The sequence below is a fragment of the Achroia grisella genome, unplaced genomic scaffold (genome assembly GCF_030625045.1).
Source record: "Achroia grisella isolate CSIRO2021 unplaced genomic scaffold, CSIRO_AGI_Agris_v1 utg784, whole genome shotgun sequence".
NCBI classification, from domain to species: domain Eukaryota; kingdom Metazoa; phylum Arthropoda; class Insecta; order Lepidoptera; family Pyralidae; genus Achroia; species Achroia grisella.
In genome coordinates this window covers 1778004-1799808 of record NW_026713024.1, presented here as the reverse complement: position 1 = coordinate 1799808, position 21805 = coordinate 1778004, and the positions used below count along the sequence as shown (strand labels likewise).

At 34.8% G+C, this 21805-nt stretch overlaps 2 protein-coding genes across 2 annotated transcripts; one reads left to right on the top strand and one right to left on the bottom strand.

The window, feature by feature from the left end:
- Window positions 1-478: 478 nt before the first annotated feature.
- Window positions 479-8359, bottom strand: LOC131851554 (tektin-B1-like). Its single transcript, XM_059202064.1, has 7 exons — window positions 8151-8359; window positions 6737-6953; window positions 5361-5575; window positions 3631-3853; window positions 2788-2925; window positions 1818-1903; window positions 479-954 (listed from the first exon to the last, which is right to left on the bottom strand). The coding sequence occupies exons 1-7, from the start codon at window positions 8357-8359 to the stop codon at window positions 765-767; spliced, it is 1278 nt and encodes a 425-aa protein (XP_059058047.1). The 3' UTR covers window positions 479-764.
- A 1007-nt stretch (window positions 8360-9366) lies between these two features.
- Window positions 9367-21642, top strand: LOC131851494 (uncharacterized). Its single transcript, XM_059202001.1, has 10 exons — window positions 9367-9532; window positions 9606-10272; window positions 11945-12092; window positions 12748-12866; window positions 14132-14368; window positions 15023-15179; window positions 17131-17270; window positions 17971-18070; window positions 19116-19220; window positions 20756-21642. Coding segments are annotated over exons 1-10 (1992 nt in total). The 5' UTR covers window positions 9367-9530; the 3' UTR covers window positions 21073-21642.
- Window positions 21643-21805: the final 163 nt, after the last annotated feature.

Here is a 21805-nt window from a genome sequence, read left to right as displayed (position 1 = left end):
GGTGGTAATCAAGAGGATGAAGTCAATGTCAGGATGACCTCCACTCGGTGATAATGAATTTAAAATAATGGTTTCCTCCTGAAAACCATCATTTTAAATTCCTGGAGAATATGCCACGATGGGTTAACTGACCTGACCTCATTGTCATCTTATTGTCATCCAGTGGTGCCCGGCCAGTGGATGATATATACCGTGCGAGGAATCGAACCCGCGACCATCGAAAGTAAGACGGTGTGCTAAACCGCTAGACTACCGAGGCCATCATACTAAACGAATGGACCGATTTTTTTTGTGTATGATAATGGAATGGTGCACCCGCCTGCGCTAACGGTTTACGCTGGCGGGACACCAGTGGAGGATGATAGGATGAGCATGAGGTCAGGTCAGTTAGCCCATCGTGATAAATTCACCAAGAATTTATCACGATGGTTTCCAGGGGGACCGCGTGGAGGTCGACCTAACATGGTACTAGCTAGCAATGGGAGGTACCAGTTCCCATTACTAATAATACCCTTCCCCCGAATGGGCCGATTATGATACTGAAATGATGGAAATGTTTTTTTTATATGGGATTATCTACATATTCAATACTAGCTATTCGTCTCGGCACGCCTGGATGTACAATTGTATTATATATATAAACCTTCCTCTTGAATCACTCTATTTAAAAAACCGTTGCGTAGTTTAAAGAGTTAAGCATAAATAGGGACAGACAGAGAGAGCGATTATTTTATACTATGTAATGATTTGTAATCTTCTCTTTCTCACCAATCTGGTACCAACTCATCTGCCATCTTGCAGTAGCCGACGTTCCTCTGGAACTCTGTTTCATCAGTCCCATGTATAGGCTTGCGTATCTCAATCAGCCGCCGGTCGGTCTCCAGAGCCTGGTTCTTGTACTGCAGGTCCTTGATGACTCGTTGGTGATGATTGTACATGCCGTGGTAGGTTTTACTGTAAATTGATTCGTTAGGGGCTGTTCAAGTATTACGTAAGCAGATTTATCACAATTATTTACCCCCCATCCCCCTTGTCAGCAAAAGTAAGCAAAGCTCTTACCCCTCCCCCCATGCTTACGTAAACATTTCTAAATTAATGTATTGTTTTTTTAGCAAAGACAATGTGAGGGTTGCCATTCGTGTAAAAAAGTACCTTACGACCGATGACGTAATCATCATACAGACTCCCCCACCCCCATGTCATCCAAAATAAGCAAAGAAAAGACCCCCCGCCCCCTATAGTGCCTACGTAATACTTGAACGGCCCCTTATGGTTCTAATGATACGGTACGATTAGAAACTGAAAATAACCAGCTGGTACCCGCGATTTCGCCTGCGCAGAATTTAACAATTTTTTATTAAAATAAAAAAGAAGTACCCTAAATTACTTCTTGTACAGCTATTAGGGTGTCACATTGTGTGAGTGAGGTCGTCGCCTTTGCTGGCGAGGACGGTGTCGTGTGTGATAGCGTGATAGGGCCGGACGAGTGGACCTGTAGAGAGGTTAGCTGCCATTATGGGGTCGTCGGGTCAATAAGGAGCCCACGGCGAAGTTGTCGCGTAAGGATATGTCTCCTCGGTGCGTAGTAGACCATACTGACAATAAGCGGGCTCGTTGCCGATGCCGATTAAGATATCGTAATATAGACTTCTTGATAAAACCAAATTTGTAGTGCTAGGTTCGAGACCACTTAGTTTCCAGCGTGTGAGGATGACGCTACAAGCGCATGACGCTCCCCTCCCCCTCCCCCCCGCAAATCATCAGCTCGTCTCGACCCCATCACGTCAACAACATGTATAAATGATATTAATACTTACAGTGCGTCTTCTAATTTCTTCTCGAGTAAATTGGTGCTTGTGTGGACCCTCTCAAATTCTTCTATTAAACCGCGCATTGGTTGGTCCTAATACAGTTTATTGATATTAGGTTTCTTTATTACAACAATAAATCTTGGACAATTCACACTGCGCCATCTAGTCCCAAGCTAAGTAGAACTTGTGGTCTGGGTACTAGAGAACTTCTAGAAATACTTAAATTGAGACATTCCTACTTAATATACATAACAGGCACCCAGAGCAATACAAACACACATACTCACGAATATAATTGACTTACATCGTGCGAGGAATCGAACCCGCATCACCTGCGACCGATCGATGTATTCTAAATCGAATAGAAATTCGTTCGTCAACAGATATTAGTGTTAGTTTTAATTAACATAAAATTATTTTTACTTAAGTTAACTTTATTTTAAGCTCTATTGAATGACAGATAATATTATATTATAATAGAAATAGAAATAATCTTTATTCAAATAAACTCATTACAAGCACTTTTGAATAGTCATATTTTGATTCTACCACTCATTCGGAATGCAGATTCATCACAAGAAGAATGAGCAAGAAACTTGTGTGTTGCTCTTTTTAATAGATGTTTTTTTTTATATAAATAATTACAGTATAACAAGTAAGAGGCATGCGATAATCAACATAGAAGTCGCTACGCACTCATTATTAATGTAATCAGATAATATTGTCAGTGCTATAGATTTAAAGTTTATATATAACGTATAATAATTGTTTTTTCTACACATATTCAACAAATAAGAAAAAAAGAAGCTTGCTACTTCAGTCGAAGAGCACTGACGAAAAACTAAAGTAATATATATTTTTTGCTATTATGATTTTTTTAATCAGTTTTATCTCTCATATTTTCTTATTTTCTTTCTACTATCTTCAGACCATTCTCCAGGATATGTGCAAAAGAAAACTTCTTCAGACAACTGACCTGTACTCTTTCAAGCACCGGTCTCCTGGTCCTCGTCTCCAGTCTGGTCTCCACCAGCTTGGTTGGGTTTATCTTATCGGCGACGGCAGCCCGCAATGCCTCGATCTCTCTGTCCATCTTCTGCAGGTTGCTCTCCAGCTGAAAATGTATAACTCATTATTGGTACTGACATAGTTTTTTTATATCAAAACTACCATCTGATTGTAATTATGTTTGCGCAGAATGTTATATATTAGAGACAATATGAGCAAACGCGTACTTAAGCCTAGAAGAGATCTCTTCCAGTCAACCCAAAACATAGGCGTATTGAGTGGGTAACTGGTGCAAAAACAAAATGTCAAAAAATACCAAATAAAATACAAATAACAAAATGTATAATCTAATACAAGAATCACCATCATCTAGCTAGCTCAATCACCATCTTCTAGCTTCTTCCTTATCCCATTTACATCGACGTCATCTCGTTATTTACTCTCTTACCATATCATCTTTCACACAACACATCCATTTCTTATTTGGCCTTCCTCTGCCCTTATACCATACACATTCATATGTAACACCTTCCGTAAAAGATAATTCCTGATACAAAAGTAATATTGGTAATATACAGAAAATACATAAACATAAATATCATATAATACAGAAAAATTGTATCATAATCTGCAATATTATCGTATCTGTGCTGTTAGTAACAGAGATTTTTTTTTTATATTAGTGGAATGGCAAATCAGCGGTTTCCAGTTTCCTAAAAAACAATTTAATCATCCACTAGAACAGAATAGAAAGCAATAGAAGATATCGGTGCTCTTACCTATTAAGCTAACGATTCCTAACGAAACTTACCTTAAACTTCTGCCACTCCATCTCGTTCTTGGCTCTTTGTATATCATACACTCTGCGACGCATTATCATCTCCACAAATTGGCACTGCGCGTACATTTGATTTCTAGCCTGTTCTCTCGCTTTGAACATGGTCTCCCGCAATGCCTTTGACTCCGCCATCAGCTGCTCAGCTATTCTTATGGTGTTCTCTATGCATTCCACGTAGCTTCTCTCCGACATGGAGCTATAAGGGTAATAGCACTGTAGATTAACTCTGATCTATCCTTACTAATATTATATTATATTATTTGTGCTAATATTAGAAATGCGAAAGTAACTCTGCCTGTCTTGCTTTCACATCAAAACTACTGTACCGATTTAAATGGGATTTGGTATACAGTAGTAGATGAATGCGAAAAAAGGGTTGTTAGATTTGATACACAGATATTCTAGACCCTGAGAAAGGATAGGCTACTTTAAAATGCGAAAAAAGGGTTGTAAAGGTTTGAAAGGGATGATTTTCATCTTTCTAAGTTTGTATACAGGTATCGTCATTTTTAATGATCAAGCTCTAGATTTTTTTAGGCTGTTGATTAAATTTAAATAAAAATTATGTAAAAATGTTACCATTAAGAGCGTAAAATAAATTAAGGGATGAATACATTGTGGTATTATATATATTAAGTAAAATATGTATTAAATTATTATATGTAAAAAGTAATATAAGGAATGCGCAGTCTTATGGAATATTACTATGGGGAAAAGCGGCAGATATTAAAAATATATTCATATTACAAAAACGTGCCGTTCGAGCGATCTACTGTATGAAGAGTCGTGACTCATTAAGAGAGAAATTCAAGGAGGCAAATATTCTCACCGTTGCTTCTCAATTTATATATTCAAATATCCTATATGTTTATAAAAATCTTGACTTATTTCCAAAAAACAGCAATATTCATAATATTAATACTAGATTTAAAGACTAACTTGCTGTCCCCAAGTATCGTTTAGAAAAAGTTAATAGGTCTTTTATGGGAATAGGTATAAAAATTTACAATAAGATACCAAAGGATATGTTGGAATTACCCTTAAATAAATTCAAAACATCTGTTAAATCATATTTACTGAGCAAAACCTATTACTCACTAAACGATTACTTGAATGACGAGTGTGCATGGCAATAGTTGTTCATGCACTGAATTTTCATTTAATGTTAGACATAGAGAAGACAAGACACCTATATAAATATACATTGTAAATAAACTGGCTTTAAAAAAAAAGTAATTCAATTGAGTTTCTTGCCAGTTCTACTCAACTGGATCTATATACCGAACTGGACGGCAGGGAAAAAAAATAAAATTAGAATGTAAAAATTTGACGTTCATAAGCGGCTAAAATGTCCTACATGAATAAATGATTTTTGAATTTGAATTTGAACTTGGACTTAATCCTAAATCCATTTAAAATTTTCCATTTTGCCATTCTATTACGCCACATACCATTCCTTACTATACTATGTTTGTTACGTTTTCCCGCCAAAACTACTGCACCGATCATCATGAAATTTTGTACACATGTTCTTGAAGTCATTAGAATGACTATAGGATACTTTTTATTTAAAAAAAATTGTTTACGTAATGGATTCAATGCCAGCAAAGCCGCGGGTAAAAGTTAGTAATTCATAATTTATCTATTCGGTGCCTTCGGTATCTGAATGGAACAAATTGTTATCATCAGATGTAATGACTCACTCTGGTGGTATTCTGGTGGGGTCCAGCTTATAAGAAATATCTGAACATTCCCTGTCCAGACCTTTCACGTGATACTCCAGGTCCAGTGCATCATCTTTATTCTGTATTTCGCGTTCCAGCCGACAGAATACGTTGGTGAGCTCCTTGATTTTCTCCCATCCCATATGGCATACGTCTGTCAGAGTTCGTTTGTGATGTTCTATAGTATGCAGTTCCTGGTGATAGGTAAATGTAAAGAAGAATGATGATAACTGTTTCCAAAGTAGAAATAGAAATAATCTTTATTCAAATAAACTTAATATAAGCACTTTTGAATAGTCAAGTTTTTTTTTTATTCTGACGCTTATTCGGAATGCAGATTCATCACAAGAAGAATAAGCAAGAAACTTGTGTGTTGCTCTTTTAAATAAATATTGATTTACTTATACATAGTTAATTAACAACAAGGATTAGGCATGCGACAATCAACATAGAAACCGCTACGCACTTAATCTCTGTTCAATCAGATAACATTGTCAGCGCTATGTATTTTGTTAGGTATTTTCTACAAAAACATTATTATCATTTATAAATTCTTCAATTTTATAATAAGCTTTTTTACAAAGAAAATGTTTTATGACATATTTGATTTTTTTTCTGGCAAATTGACTACAGACTCTGGGAGTTTGTTGTAAAACCTTACGCAATTTCCATAAAACGAATTACTGACTTTGATTTGAGTTGATGTTATGTACCGATTATGACACGTACAACGGCCCACATGAGAGGGTAATTAATTAAATAAATAACCTAGTGCAACCTAGTCGAAACGTCGAAAGAGGTAAATACCTTTATTCGTGTTACGACCCGGTTAATGATTTAAATAATGTATGGTTTAAAAATAACTAAACCTGGACAATTAGCGCCATCTAGTTCCACGTTAAGCAGAGCTTGTGTGTTTTAGATATTTTTTTGTAAATCCATACATAATATACATAGAAAACACCCAGACCAATACAAACAATCATACTCGTGAAGATAAATGTTGGTACCCTGCGAGGAATCGAACCCGCGACCATCGGAACTAAAGCGAGACCAATACAAACAATCATGCTCATGACGACAAATGTTGGTATCCTGCGAGGAATCGAACCCGCGACCAACGGAACTAAAGCGAGACCAATATAAACAATCATACTCATGAATACAAATGATTGCACCGAGGCCTCAAATACGAAACTTTTTTTTTATTCTAGCTGGACCTAGATTTTGTACTCCTATAACTTTAAAATGTATTATCTTTCAACAGCAAAAACATTTTTTTAACTATGCATTTTCGAATCGCTAGTATTGCTAAAGATTTTACTAACTGCCTACTTAAAGCCAGTAAAACCTACTTTGTTAAGTTCCTCGCCCAGCTGGTCCCTAGTGAGTTCTGGGGGTAGTCTCTGGTCCCTGTTCGAGAGACACTGCGAGGACACCATTAGCGGCACTTGCAGCGACTCCAAGTGTAACTCTGTGGCGTTCTTTTCTTCCTTCAGAGCTCTGATCTCATCCCTTACGCTCTCCCTCGTGAATCTCTGCTTTTCACGCCACGATTGTACTTCAAATATCCTGTTTATAATATAGCAAACTTTTGAATGTATACTAGCTGTGCACGTGGTATTACTTGTAAGGGTTACAATGACTAACACATCATGCAAGCCAGCTGATGGACAACCGTCGCTCATAGGTACGAGTATATATATGAAGAGCACTACACATAAAGTATACTATATTTTTTGAAATTGCAGTAATTTCTTTTTCCTTTTTTTTATTTATTTTGAAAACCAAATATTGAAAGCGAAATACAACTAATAACAAATAATATGTACTTAAAAATAAGGTCAATTAAAGGTTTTATCACAATTGCAATATTCAATATTACAACACTAAAGTATTAATATATCATATCATAACATATCTTTTATTATTTATTTTACTTTAATTGTAGTAATGCTCTCTGAAACTATTCAAAATTTCACTATGATAAACGGACATATGGACGGAAAATTCGGGACAAGATATCGTCATAGTGCTTACGTTTAATTTTTTAATTTGCAACCCTTAGTACATACACAGTTAGACAGTCAGATAGTTATAGTGATTTATGTTTGTTGAAAATATGTGTATCTATTTTGTCAAGGAGAGATTCTCAATTCGGTTATAATTTTTTTAAAGTATTACCACAGATAAGATATGCTATTACTCGGCATTACTAGCAGATTGGGTCCATAGAAACTTTATAAATAACAGCCTAGTCATGTTTCTTAACAAATGAACTTTTATGCACCAATTAAATGGTCTCCAATCGATACGCTGTCTACGGGTATCGAAATTACTGACGGACGGAATCGAGGTTTAAACTATTAGTAATTTGAACCTCGCAATCGATCTCCCGTCCAATTCAAACGGGGATCAAAATTACGACGGCCTGAGCTGAGGTTCGAACCCCTAGTGGTGCCCTCAGACTAAAGTCGTATCCATCAGGCAGGAGTTGGCCTTCTGCTGCTCCATAAGTCCTTCCGCGGGTTTGGAGTGCCATCTGCACTCGCCCCCTAACGTCCGCTGAAGCTGTAAAGGCCAGCTGCGGCCAAAAGCATTAGAGTAACTCGAAAAAAAAAAAAAAAAGTGACGTTAAAATAAAATCGTATCCGTCACTCTGTATTTCCCGCCACTTTTGTTCAGTGAAATAATTAAGGTAGGCCTAAGGGGATTATTGCTTTCTATAGCTGCAGTATAGTTCGAAAAAAAAACCAGACTAATACATACCTATCCCTCAATAGTTCGTTATTGACATAATTATCCCATCGAGTTGTAATCGACGTTTCGTTTCTCAGTTGATTCGCTTTCTGCCTTAATTCGTACGACTCGAACCGACGGACTCTCGCTTCCTCTTGTAATCTCTGTATATTCCTAGTCCAATCTAAAACACTTAAACGCGGATGAGGTTTTTCAAAGACAGGTATTGAGGCGTCCATTTTGTAGAATGTGGCTTCAATTTTGTAGTTTGATCAATAAAGATTTGTCCATTAAAATTTTGTAGGGGGAGCGGCTTGTTGCCAATGGGAGTTTGGCCCCAATGATACATTACTAGGTCAAGGTGGTATCCATTGTTGGATATAAAACTTTGTTGTATTACCATATTTTTTGTATATAAAAAGAGAAAACATATTAATTAAAAAAGACTCCGAGTCTCTTAGAAGAATGGTGTTTCCTTATTTGCCGTCGTTATAAATAAAATCCCAAAATATCCATGTAATGCCTTGGATACCTACCATTATGATATCATATCTACTGACAACTTTAATAATAATAATTGATTTTATACTCATTCTTTAATGATGAATATAGTTATCTTATATTATTGTAGCAAGAATCATAATTTTACAATCATCAATTAAAAATATAAAGTAGTGTATACAGATACTTATTTAACTTTTTAATATTACAAATTTCCCTACTAATGTGTGACGAACCTACAAATATTGTAGTTAAGGGAATTATGTTACTTTAATTAAATATAATAAGCAAAATATGTATAAAATTATGATATGTCAAATGTAATACAGTGAATTCAATACACTGTAGGACTTCAGATCCAAATCCTTACGTTTTCAATTTTCGCGGAATTTTGTTACGGCACGTACGAATAATTTGTCATTTACATTGCTTTCTGTATCTAAATGGAAGGAATAAAAAAAACTAAATTTATAACCTAGACAATAAAGTCAGTAGTTTTCATTCAGATTTCTAATAAGAAACTATTACTCATATGATTCATGCACATTTTTTTTTGGTTCTGCTATATCGGTTTATGCAATAAATTAAAATTATTTCAGTCGTGGTTAAATATATATTAGTTCAAAAATATTAGAACTTTATAGTTCTATTTTCTAAAAACCTTCAAACCTTCTTTACTTAAAAATCACTTGTATCCAGAACCAAAAGTGACAAAGTGATTGAAAAGTTAAGACCATAAACAAAATAAACTTGATTAATATGGCGCCGGCCATCGGATTGAATTTTATATGAAGCTTCTTTTCATTTATTAGTAAAAAAAGTAGTTTATTTGAATTGTAGTAGTATTAAAATACAAGAAATAAACATATTAGGTATATAAAAGAGAATTTCACGTTATATATAAGGAAAATGTAAGTTATATTTTGATTATGAAGTTTATTACAACAGTGAAGATTTTGTTTTACTATCTGTTGTGTTGTGTAGGTATGACGATAGGCGTGGCGGTCGTGGTGGTGGACGCGGTGGCGGACGTGGCGGCGGGCGCGGGGGCCGGGGAGGACCTAGATCTGGCGATAGATCACAGGATAGAAGTGGTAGTCGCTTTGGTGGCGGCCGAGGACGAGATGGAGGGCGAGATGGTGGCCGCGGATTCGGCGGTCGCGGTGGCCGGGACGACTTCCGCGGCAGCTTTAAAAATGACCAGCCCGGCGGTAACCTCCGCAAAGTCCGCTGGGACACAGTCGAGCTGACGCCATTTGAGAAAAATTTCTATGTCCCTCATGCCAACGTCCAAAGACGCTCGCAAGCTGAAGTAGAGGCTTATCGCAGTCAGCACCAGATAACAGTGAAAGGTCATGATGTACCATCACCTAGCATTTATTTTGAAGAGGGTGGCTTCCCTGATTATGCTATGAAGGAGATTTTGAAGCAGGGATTCCCTAACCCTACTGCTATTCAAGCTCAGGGCTGGCCAATAGCATTGTCGGGTCGTGATATGGTTGGAATAGCCCAGACAGGTTCGGGGAAGACTCTAGCATACATTTTACCAGCTATAGTTCACATTATAAATCAACCGCGGCTGCTCCGTGATGACGGACCGATTGTGCTTGTTTTGGCTCCAACCAGAGAACTGGCACAGCAAATCCAGCAGGTAATGTTTTAGTTCAGTTTACAATATAAATAATATTGTGTAGAGGGAATAAGGCCTGCCATTGTATGTTAAACATGATAGTCTGATCTGCCTTTGAGCTACTGACTATTATTGGAATGCAAATATGCTTATAGTAAAAGGATTTGCATATGAATTGCCAGATTGCATTTGAGCTACTGGTACATAACTACCAGTGTATATACAAATACAAATATGTTTTGAATTGTACTTTATGTTGATGTCAATAAGACTTAGTTTTGTTTTCCGTTATGCCGCAACAGACGTTGATTGGAATGAATGGAATCGCTGCAGAGATGTTGGACAGCGATCAAAACGTCTCAGAGATAGTAATTTAATTCAATTAATAATATGTAGAACTTAGCTTATTATGGCAGGCTATGTTCGAAAACCTAATATTGTTTCGGATGTAATTACATGGAAGTTTAAAATTTGTAACTTCTAAATTCAAAATTCTCTTTTTGGTTAGGTCAGGTTTCTGAACGTAACCTTAGTGTTTTTTATTTATTTTGGCACTTATCACTTTTCTAATCTATTATTCTGTTTTCTATTTCTATTCTATTTCTATCTGTTGTATGCTTTCTTAGTAATTGATTAGGGTTAGATCATCACATGATTACATCTGATCACACTTTCGTTTTCATCTGTAATATACATTGCAAATTAATTTTGTTATCTTATATTTTTATTTCACATAAAAAGAAATCATTAAGCAAATGTTACACTATCACTGAACTTGTCTGACATTTATCTATATATTTTTATTATTTAATTAAATACAGTAAGACCATTCTGAAAACATGTAAAATATAATAGGAGTTAACATTGTATATGTTATCTCCCATTATTTGTTGTATGTTCTCAGAACATAAAGAAAAATATAATAATTGTACAGATAAATACATAAACAATACTTACTGTTCCCTACAATTTGATCTAATTTTATTATTTACTAGCTGTTCCCGGGACTTCATCCCTGTGGAATTTATTTTTATATTTTTGTTTTCTAAAATAAAAATGAAATCTAACATAAAAATTATTACATAAGCTACCTGCCAAAATCGGTTCAGCCATTTCAGAGATTAGCCGGAACAAACAGACTGACAGACAAAAATCATAAAAAATGTTATTTTGGTATATGTACCGTATATACATTCATATGTATGTAGTAAAAAACGGGTTTTCCGTATTGCAAACAGACACTCCAATTTTATTTATATGTAATTGAAATAAACAGTAATAAAACAGTTGAATTCTTATCATCATAGAATATACAAAATTTATTTGTTCTACTTAGGATGATATAAATCAGGATTAAGTTTGAAATAACCAAATTAAACAACTATTGCACTTTAAAATTGAAATAAACATTAAAAGAACTGTTAAATCTAATCATCTGTATATACAAAATTTTATTTATTTGTTCTACTTAGGATGATTAAAAGTAAGTAAAAGTTTGAAGTAAACAAATTAAACAATTATTGCACTTTAAAGTAATGTTTTTATAATTAATATTAATCGACAAATATAATGTTATCATGTTGGTATTACTGTATTAACAATTATTTCATATTTCTATATTTGCTTGCACCTATTCACCTATAAATGATTATCACATTAGATAGTTATGTAATGGAACTAACCAATTTTGCAGGTCGCTACAGACTTTGGGCAAAATGTGCAAGTTCGGAACACTTGTATATTTGGCGGGGCCCCTAAGGGTCCACAGGGTAGGTGCCTAGAGAGAGGCGTTGAAATTGTGATTGCTACACCAGGAAGACTGATTGACTTTTTAGAAAAAGGTATATTGTAACCATATCCAATTAAACTTACTAACATTATAAATGGGAAAGTTTGTGAGTATCGATGGATGTTTGTTACTCTTTCACCCAAAAATAACAGAGCTGATTTTTATGAATCTTTACAGTAACATAGCTTATACATCAGGCTATAATTTAAAAAGATATGTAAATTGGGCAATATTGAAATATATATAACTCAAAGGTGACTGACATAGTGATCTATCAACGCACAACTCAACCCACTGGACGAATCGGGCTGAAATTTGGCATGCGGGTAGATATTATAATGTAGGCAAAAAGATTTTGTCTGCTAAGAAAGGATTTTGATTAATTCTACCCCCAAGGGGATGAAAGTTTGTATGAAACATTGTCAATTTTAAACCGATCGGGCTGAGACTTTGCATACATAAAGCTACTATGACGTAGGCATCCCCATAGAAAGGATTTTGATAAATTCCATCCCTAAGGGGATAAATTAACGTGTGATGCAGACAACGTCCCTTGGGCCATCTAGTATAATAATATTAATTTTATTTATTTATGTCTCCTTATAAACATGGATGGCAACAAATATATGTAGTATTTTTGTTAATACAATGCATAAATATACTGTTAATTTTATACTGTAACTAAAATATATTTTTTTTATTCAAAGGAACAACAAATTTACGGCGTTGCACTTACTTGGTGTTGGATGAGGCAGACAGGATGTTGGACATGGGTTTTGAACCTCAAATCAGGAAGATTATTGAACAAATTCGACCTGATAGACAGGTAGGTTTCTTTATATAGTATTAAAATAAAACTGTCATGAAAGTTACCACTGCTGTCTGTTCCCTTATATCTTTTAATTGTGCAACGGATTTTAATGCAGTTTTCAGCAGCAGATAGAGTGAATCAAGAAGGTTTATATGGATAATACATGTGTGTATAGAACAAGCTAAGAAATTCAAAGATTTGTAATGCATCTGTGCGAAGCCGAGATAGGTTTTTTTTATAACGCAGGAGACAAACGAGCATGCGGCTCACCTGATGGTAAGTGATTACCGCCGCCCATGAGCACCAGGGGAATTGCAAGTGCGTCGTCAGCGTTTTAAAAAGGAATAAGCTCTTTTCTTGAAGGTTTCAATATAGGTTGATAGTATGATATCAAGGGTTGTCGTTTTTTTATATTATAGAAACTTACTGCCTATTAAAAACTACTAGCATAGATTATGTGTTAATTTGGCTATCGGTTTTTAAAAAAAATATATTATCGTAAAAAGTTGACTGTGTGTCAGCCTCGCCTATTTTAGCTTGTCTTGTAAGTCTTCTTTCCGGTCAAGGGCAGTATATAAGGTAGTGAAATTACATAGTAACAAGTATGACATCTTAATTATTGCTTATTTTCCTGAAAATAAATGGTTGCTGCTCGAGCAATGAATACAGTAGGTTCTGCCTTTTTTGCGTGTGGACGATGCACATACACGCTACATTAATGACTTGTTTTTTTTGTAACTATATTGTATACCAGCTGTTCCCGCGACTTCGTCCGCGTGGAATTTAACTTTATTTTTCTAAAATAAAAGTAGCCTAAGTTACTTCTTATTACATCAGCTACCTGCCAAAAAAAGTTCTGTCAAAATCGGTTCAGCCATTTCAGAGATTAGCCGGAACAAACAGACAGACAGACAAAAATTATAAAAATTGTTATTTTGGTATATGTACCGTATATATATATATTCATATGCATGTAGTAAAAACGGTTATTTCAATATTACAAACAGACACTCCAATTTTATTTATATGTATAGATTGTTAACTGACCAATGTAGTTGTATTTAATTTTTTTTCTTTATATTACTGTATCTTGTGTGTGTCCTTTAACACAAAAATTTTATCTATATATCCTGGCAACGCATGTGTGTTTAAGGGCGTCACATGATAACGTTATGGATCTAGTGCTGTACATGTATTTAGGCAATGCTTCCCACTTAATTGGCTGTCAGATTGTTTGCTATTTTAAGTACATAAAAAAATATCGTAACATTGTCACATAGGTGCTGATGTGGTCTGCAACTTGGCCAAAAGAGGTACAAAATCTGGCTGAGGAGTTTCTTCATAACTACATCCAAATCAACATTGGTTCCCTCACATTGTCCGCAAACCATAATATTCTTCAAATTGTGGATTGTTGTGAAGAATGGGAAAAGGATGATAAGTTGATCACATTGCTCACTGAAATATCTTCGGAAGAGGAAACAAAAACTATTATATTTGCAGAAACTAAAAGAAAGGTAAACATATACTTCATTATATTTATTTACTAGCTACACCTGCGATTTCATCCGCGTGGAATTTAACTTTATTTTTCTGAAATAAAAGTAACCATAGTTACTCCTTATTACATCAGATACCTGCCAATAAAAGTCTCGTCAAAATAGGTCCAGTCATTTCAGAGATTAGCCGGAACAAACAGACAGACAGACAAAAATTGTAAAAAATGATATTTTGGTGGATATACCGTATTTATATTCATATGCATGTAGTAAGAAACGGTTATTTCAATATTATAAACCGACACTCCATTTTTATTTTTAGTTATAGATAGGCTATTTGAAACAGGTTGGCGATTAGCATTGTATTATTGACTTTTGATGACCTTAGGTTAATAAATTTGCTATAATAATAAACAAAAACAAACTCTTGACTATTTACCACATCACAAATTTACACTAATAAAAAAAAGAAATAATTAATATTCATAGTATAGTTCTTCTAATGATGAGGGACGTTGTTAAAGACGTCACGCTTATCTATATCTACATATAAATTTAACAAATTTCTAAAGTAATGGCTTACGCTAGACTAATACCGATCATCAAAATAACTTGCCCTAGGTCCACATTACTAAATGTGAAAGAGTTAGAAATATATTACATTCTATTTAGGTTGATGATATAACAAAAACCATAAACCGCTCTGGTTGGCGTGCGCTCGCGATACACGGCGACAAGAATCAGCAGGATCGTGATTATGTGCTCCACCAGTTCCGGCAAAGCAATGGAGGGATACTGGTAGCGACCGACGTCGCTGCTAGAGGATTGGGTAAGTTGCCTTAACCACTAGATATAAATCCACATTCCCTTCCCATTTTTAAGACACCTCAATAGGCTAAAACATGAATAGCTCCGCACAAATATGCTATTTTAAAAACCAGTTAATTCATTGTGAAACCGATAACACAATTGGATACATGTTTAGTTGTTACTGTTAATTGCCCAGAAGTTGACTATCTTATGTTTGAGCCACCTGTAGATATAGTTGATTATATAAATAGTATCTCCAATACTGTTTCTGATAAAAAGGTGGTGACAATATTCCCGCCAATGTACAAATATATAAAGGCATCAAACAAAAGATTTATTGAGAAACAGTCGCGAGGATTTTTCCATGGTTCTAAAGCGATTTAATCATCTCGCACTGTTTTACCGGGGTGTTTCAAAGGTCTAAGAGATGTCAGGAGCGTAGAGGAGGTATTTGATGCCATTGCTGAATTAAAATTTAGAAAAACCAGTTCCAGTATTCACGAACTGACTGCATTTTTAGCAAATGTATAATTGTAAAATCTGGATTGATATGTTTCTCATTACTTTAATTATTATTGTTCAAATTTAGACAAATCTAGGTGAGAATCCTCAATTGCTTATTAGAAACAAAAAAAAAAGGGAAGAAGATAGCCTACATACATTTAAAATGGGAGTTTCGAGGTGAATATTGGAACATAGGCCATCTAATAATGTATATGTAACATTAAGCAATGGTTTGATAACACCATTAGGACTATTCTCGGGCGACGATATGGATCTTATGATGACTGACTCTACTGCGCTTATCATGGGAGATAATTGTTGATCTGTTTAGTTTTGTGTTTCAGAAACTGATGAATGAAAGGTTGCAATTTTCGCCCCATGCATATTTAATGTTAATTATATTTTGTCGTCAAGTGAATCATATAGTTCCTCTAATCATTGCCCGATAATAAAGAAATTTCCATGACTGACTTGGCATTATTCTCAATTGTTTTCATTTCAGAGGCGCATGCGTGCAGAGATAAAGGCTAGCCTAGGCGTGTGTTGCTGACTTCACGATAAATTAACGATAACCATTCAGATGATGGAATCATTAATGACAGCATTAAATGTACTGTCAGCGCACACTGTTTGAATGAGCATGCTGCCTCTATTAACGTAGCAAAATATTAGGTACCGAGGGGTATAGCGGGGAATAAATACGAAGTATTGTTTCATATGTAGTAATCTATTGCAAATCGGAAGATTTTAAAGTAACTTATAAAATGAAGTCCAAATTTGAGAGTTGTTTCAAATATATAAATTTCTTTTTTGTAATCGCTGATCAATTGGAATGAAAATAACATCGTCGAATGAATCTGATAAGAGCAATATGCTTGGTTATATGTCATGAGAGATTTAATGAAAACTAAACCCTACGCCACCTGACAACTAATAGCAAAATAGCAAACTCACAATGTACAAATGTTGGCGTACAAGTCAGCACACCAGTCCACTCTTGGCCTACAACACTCCGGAACTACTGACGGGCATAATACAGTTATTTCCAGCAGTTCCCGCTCCAGCGCCATGGCATTGATAAGGTAAATGGACATTACATGATATTTAGTTTGAGGGAATAGGCTTACAAAGCATGTTGACTTTACCAAAGCTTTTGAATAATTTAACACTAACTTGAACAGATATTAGTAATGTAATTGTGTTGCTGTTTTCATTACATATTACTACCGTACGATTTATTATTTCATTGTCAATAACTATATAAAAAGAAATAAACACTATACCTAGTAATAAACGGTTGTGCATTCTGGAGTATCACTAGGTTCTAACTTGGGACCTTAATTCATAAGATTCTTCCCTCAAATGAGATTATCTTGAAATACATATGACTTTATTCGTGGAATGTGAGTTGTTACGTCGGATAATCGAATCGGTAGCAGAAGTTAATACTTCATCTTACAATTCAGATGTGGAAGACGTGAAGTTCGTAATTAACTATGATTATCCAAATAATTCTGAGGACTACGTACATCGCATCGGTCGCACGGGCCGCTCGCAGAATACCGGCACAGCTTACACTCTGTTCACACCTAACAATTCTGCTAAGGTAATGTTATCATAATTATGTTGTTTTTTTAATTTTATGCATTAGGTATTCTATTATTTTATTAGGGTGTAGCGCGGTGGTTATCTTATAAGTTCTTAACTTGACCACGACTATGCGACTACCTCCTGGCGCCAAACCTGGATCCTCCCTTGGAATCTACAAGAGAAACTTGTCTAATTGCGCTATTGACTCAAAATTTGTATTGATACGTATGAAGTTCATACGTTCATCACTACAAACCTTTGTGCAATATATACATATATTTGTATATACATATAAAATAGTTAGCAATCATTTCAAGGGCCCTTTATAAATATTTGAATCTATTATCGTAATTTTTTTTTCTCTATTTATTTAGGAGCTTAGCACAATAGTGAGCATGTTAGCTCCGTGTTGTCTTCTTAATCAATTACATAACATCTAAACTTTAAATTACTATAAAAACAAATCTTACCTACTTTTATCTACAAATTTATAAATTAATACCGATTGTGTTGATGCAGGTTCTGATAAAATACTCTGAAATATTCGTAAATTAATTTTGTTTAAATTTATTTCTTTTCAGTAAGATTTGCCTTTCAGTGTTGTTCTTGACGCATTCCATCAACAGATGTTGAACATCATCAATACAAATAAATACAAATCAATACAAATTTGAAATCCAAATCTGTTTTTCAATAGTGTAATTTTATTGTTGTAGGCAAGAGACTTGATGTCGGTGCTTCAGGAAGCTAATCAAGTAGTGAATCCTAAGTTATTGGAGTTGGCGCAATGTGGAATGGGTTTTAAAGGAAAATATGGTAAGTTCCTGTGGTCTAATATCTGGTTATCTGATCTAGCCTTGATGTCAGTAACCTATTGTAGTAACCTGTCCAGTTTCCCTAACTTGATTATACAGTCTACTAGCTGTATCCGCGACTTCGTCCGCGTGGAAATAAATTCTATTTTACTAAGATAAAAGTAGCCTAAGTTACTCCTTATTACATCAGCTACCTGCCAAAAAAAGTCCCTTCAAAATCGGTTTAGCCATTTCAGAGATTAGCGGGAACAAACAGACAGATAGATAGACAAAAATTTACATTCATATGTATGTAGTAAAATACGTTTTTTTTTTTATATTACAAACTGACACTCCAATTTTATTTGTATGTATAGATGATTTATATATTTATACAAAGAATTCAGTGACAGTATTTATTGTTATAAGCGTTATGGTGTAATGGTTTAGGACACTGTCGCGAGTTCAATTCCTCCCACAATGCAAGCATTTTGTTTTCATGAGTACAATTGTTTGTATTGGTCTTGATGTTTTCTATATACATATATTACATATGTATATTCTATATATATTACATATGTATTTACTTGTCTCTGCTACACCGACCACGACAATGTACCTGTCCCGTCTACATTACGCCACTAAGGAGCAGGACATTGTCGATTATATCCGTACCAAGAGTAACCTGACATTGAGGGTGACGCAGCTGAAGTCGAGTCACAACGCGAGTTTCAAAGCGTTTATGGCCCTGGTCCCCACAAACTTGCTGCCCACCTTCATAAAGAGGTTTACTGGCCGAAAGGTGTGGTATATCGGCGCTACCGTGGTAGATTGCCGTAATCGCACAGACAATATCATTGTATTAGTTTTTAAATATTATATTATATGTATGTTAGTCTATAAGGTATTTATAATATGGGCCTAGTTGCCTGAAATAACTGAATGAACTGAATAAATAAAAAATAAATAAAATTGACTTGTCTAGTACCATAACACAAGCTCTGCTCAGCTTGGGACTAGATGGCGTCGTATGAATTGTCCAGGCTTGATTATTATGATTGTTAAAGGTCGTGCAAGGTTCCGTGACCGCGACGAAGGAGATTCGAGGTCGGATCGCGGCAGTCGTGGCCGCGGACGAGGCCGTGGTGGTGGCAGCCGGTTTGGTGATAGAGGTAGATTTTTTAAATTATATGAAGACTCACTATAATTACGCTGTTTATTTATTTATTAACTTTATTGCATCAGAAAGATAAATAATTATTCAAAGAACAAACAAATAATGAGTAATAAGGTACAAAAGGCGGTCTTATCGCTTAAGCAATCTCTTCCAGACAACCTTTGGGTAGAGGAGAGAAGACAGAAAGTGGTAGATGGCGCAAGAATGGACTAGAGAAATAAAAAGGCAGAGCAATACTAAATAATAATAATTTACATGTCCTACTTACATATATATACAATACTAGCTGTCCCGGCAAACGTTTTGCCATATAAATTAATAACGCTATAAAAAAATAGGGGTTGATGATAGAAGGGTAAAATTTAGGATTGTATGTATTTTTGTATGTTGTATCATAAAAGAATAGAAAATAAAAATTTTGTCTACAAAATAAAAAATAAATTAGGGGTGGACTACCCCTAACATTTAGGGATGAAAAATAGATGTTGGCCGATTCGCAGACCTACTCAATACGCTTACAAAATTTCATGAGAATCGGTCAAGCCGTTTCGGAGGAGCATGGGAACGAAAACTGTGACACGAGAATTTTATATATAAGATATAATTTATATACTAATACATACATAATATATATATAAATACAAAATACACAGGAGTATTAAGTACTTAATTTAAACCAAGTAATTATGTTACACGCAATTTCGAATAAGCTAACTGCATGAAGAATGACAGATTAAGATAATGTTGTTAATTCTAAACGTAATAGTTACCATATTCCATCACGTGGACGGTTATATATACACATAACTAGCTGTGCCCCAGGTTTTATCCGCATTAAATTTATAGCCCGTGTGTTATTCTGATATTAAACCATATTGCTGTAAAGTTTCATCAAATTCCGTTTAGTAGTTTTTGCGTGAAATGGTAACAAACATCCATCTATACTCACAAACGTTTGCATCTATAATATTAATATGATGTAATGGTTGCTCTAGTTTACACTGGTGGGACACCAGTATAGAAATAGAAATAATCTTTATTCAAATAAACTCATTACAAGCACTTTTGAATAGTCATATTTTGATTCTACCACTCATTCGGAATGCAGATTCATCACAATAAGAATGAGCAAGAAACTTGTGTGTTGCTCTTTTTAATAGATGTTTTTTTATATAAATAATTAAAGTATAACATGTATTAGGCATGCGATAATCAACATAGAAGTCGCTACGCACTCATTATTAGTGTAATCAGATAATATTATATCAGTACTGTGGATTTAAAATTTTTCTATAAAAACAATATTTTCCTTAACAAATTCTTCAATTTTATAGTAAACATTTATAATACTAATGTACAGTTTTTATACTACATATTATATTTATTTAGTTAATAAATATAATATGTATTAACAAAAAACTGTATGTTAGTATTTCTATCAATTGTCCAGTACCAATAACACAATCTCTGCTTATCTTAGGACTAGACGATGTCTTGAGATATTATTATACTTTATCTATCTTCATCCAGGCTCCAGATGGGATAATTCCGAGAGCTACGGAGAGAACCAAAGCTCCAGCTACAACAGGAGTGAAGGCTACGGCAACAGAAACAACTACGGCAGCCGCGAGGGAGGTGGATTCAATCGGGACAATGGTTTCAGAGGGCGCGGGGGCCGGGGCGGCAGGGGCGGAGCCCGGGGGGGCTACGGTCAGAACCAGCAGGGCTACAACCAGAATTATGGACAGTCACAATCACAAAGCTTCAACGTCCCCCCGCCTACGAGCTACTACAATATGTACTCCTCCCCTCCACCACAGACGGCTAATAAATATGGGGGTAAATAAAAAAAATGATGTACAAAATTCGACATTAAATGTCGCCTGGCTGTTATATGTACTTCGACGTTCTACGTTCATTCCCATCACGACTGCCGTCATTGCGGCGTTTTTTTTTAATCTGGTAACAAAATTGGTGTTATTTACATATGCAAATTGTCAATTTAGACCATGCAACTTTTATTTAATATTGTCGAAGATATATATAGTATTTTTACTTTATTTAAGTACATGGGTAATGAAATGAATACCCTTAATTTGGGTGAGTTAGAATATTTTTCTAGCAAATGAAACGGTGACATTGATTTTTAATTAAATTAACATATCTTAGTAAAATCATGAACACAATAGCTTAGATAAATGTCTAATTGCTCAGCAATTAGGTAAATTTTCTCTCTCAACTAATATATATATTAACTATATTTAAAATAATGGAACAGCGTTGTCTGTTGTAACAATCTTACTACACAAGGATCTCGTTAATTTACTTGTCTATTTTGCTCTCGATCCAAACATTCCCTACCTGTTTGTGACGTAACTGAATATCTATAAGATTGTGCAATTAAAATCTTAATAAAATGTCATTTTTAATGCTTTTTTTTATTTCGACGAGTTGGAGAAAGTCTTTATTCAAATAAAAGCACTTTTGAATAGTCATATTTTTTATTCGACCTTTCTATTCGTAACGCAGTCTCATCTAAGCACTTTTGAATAGTCATGTTTTTTATTCTACCACTTATTT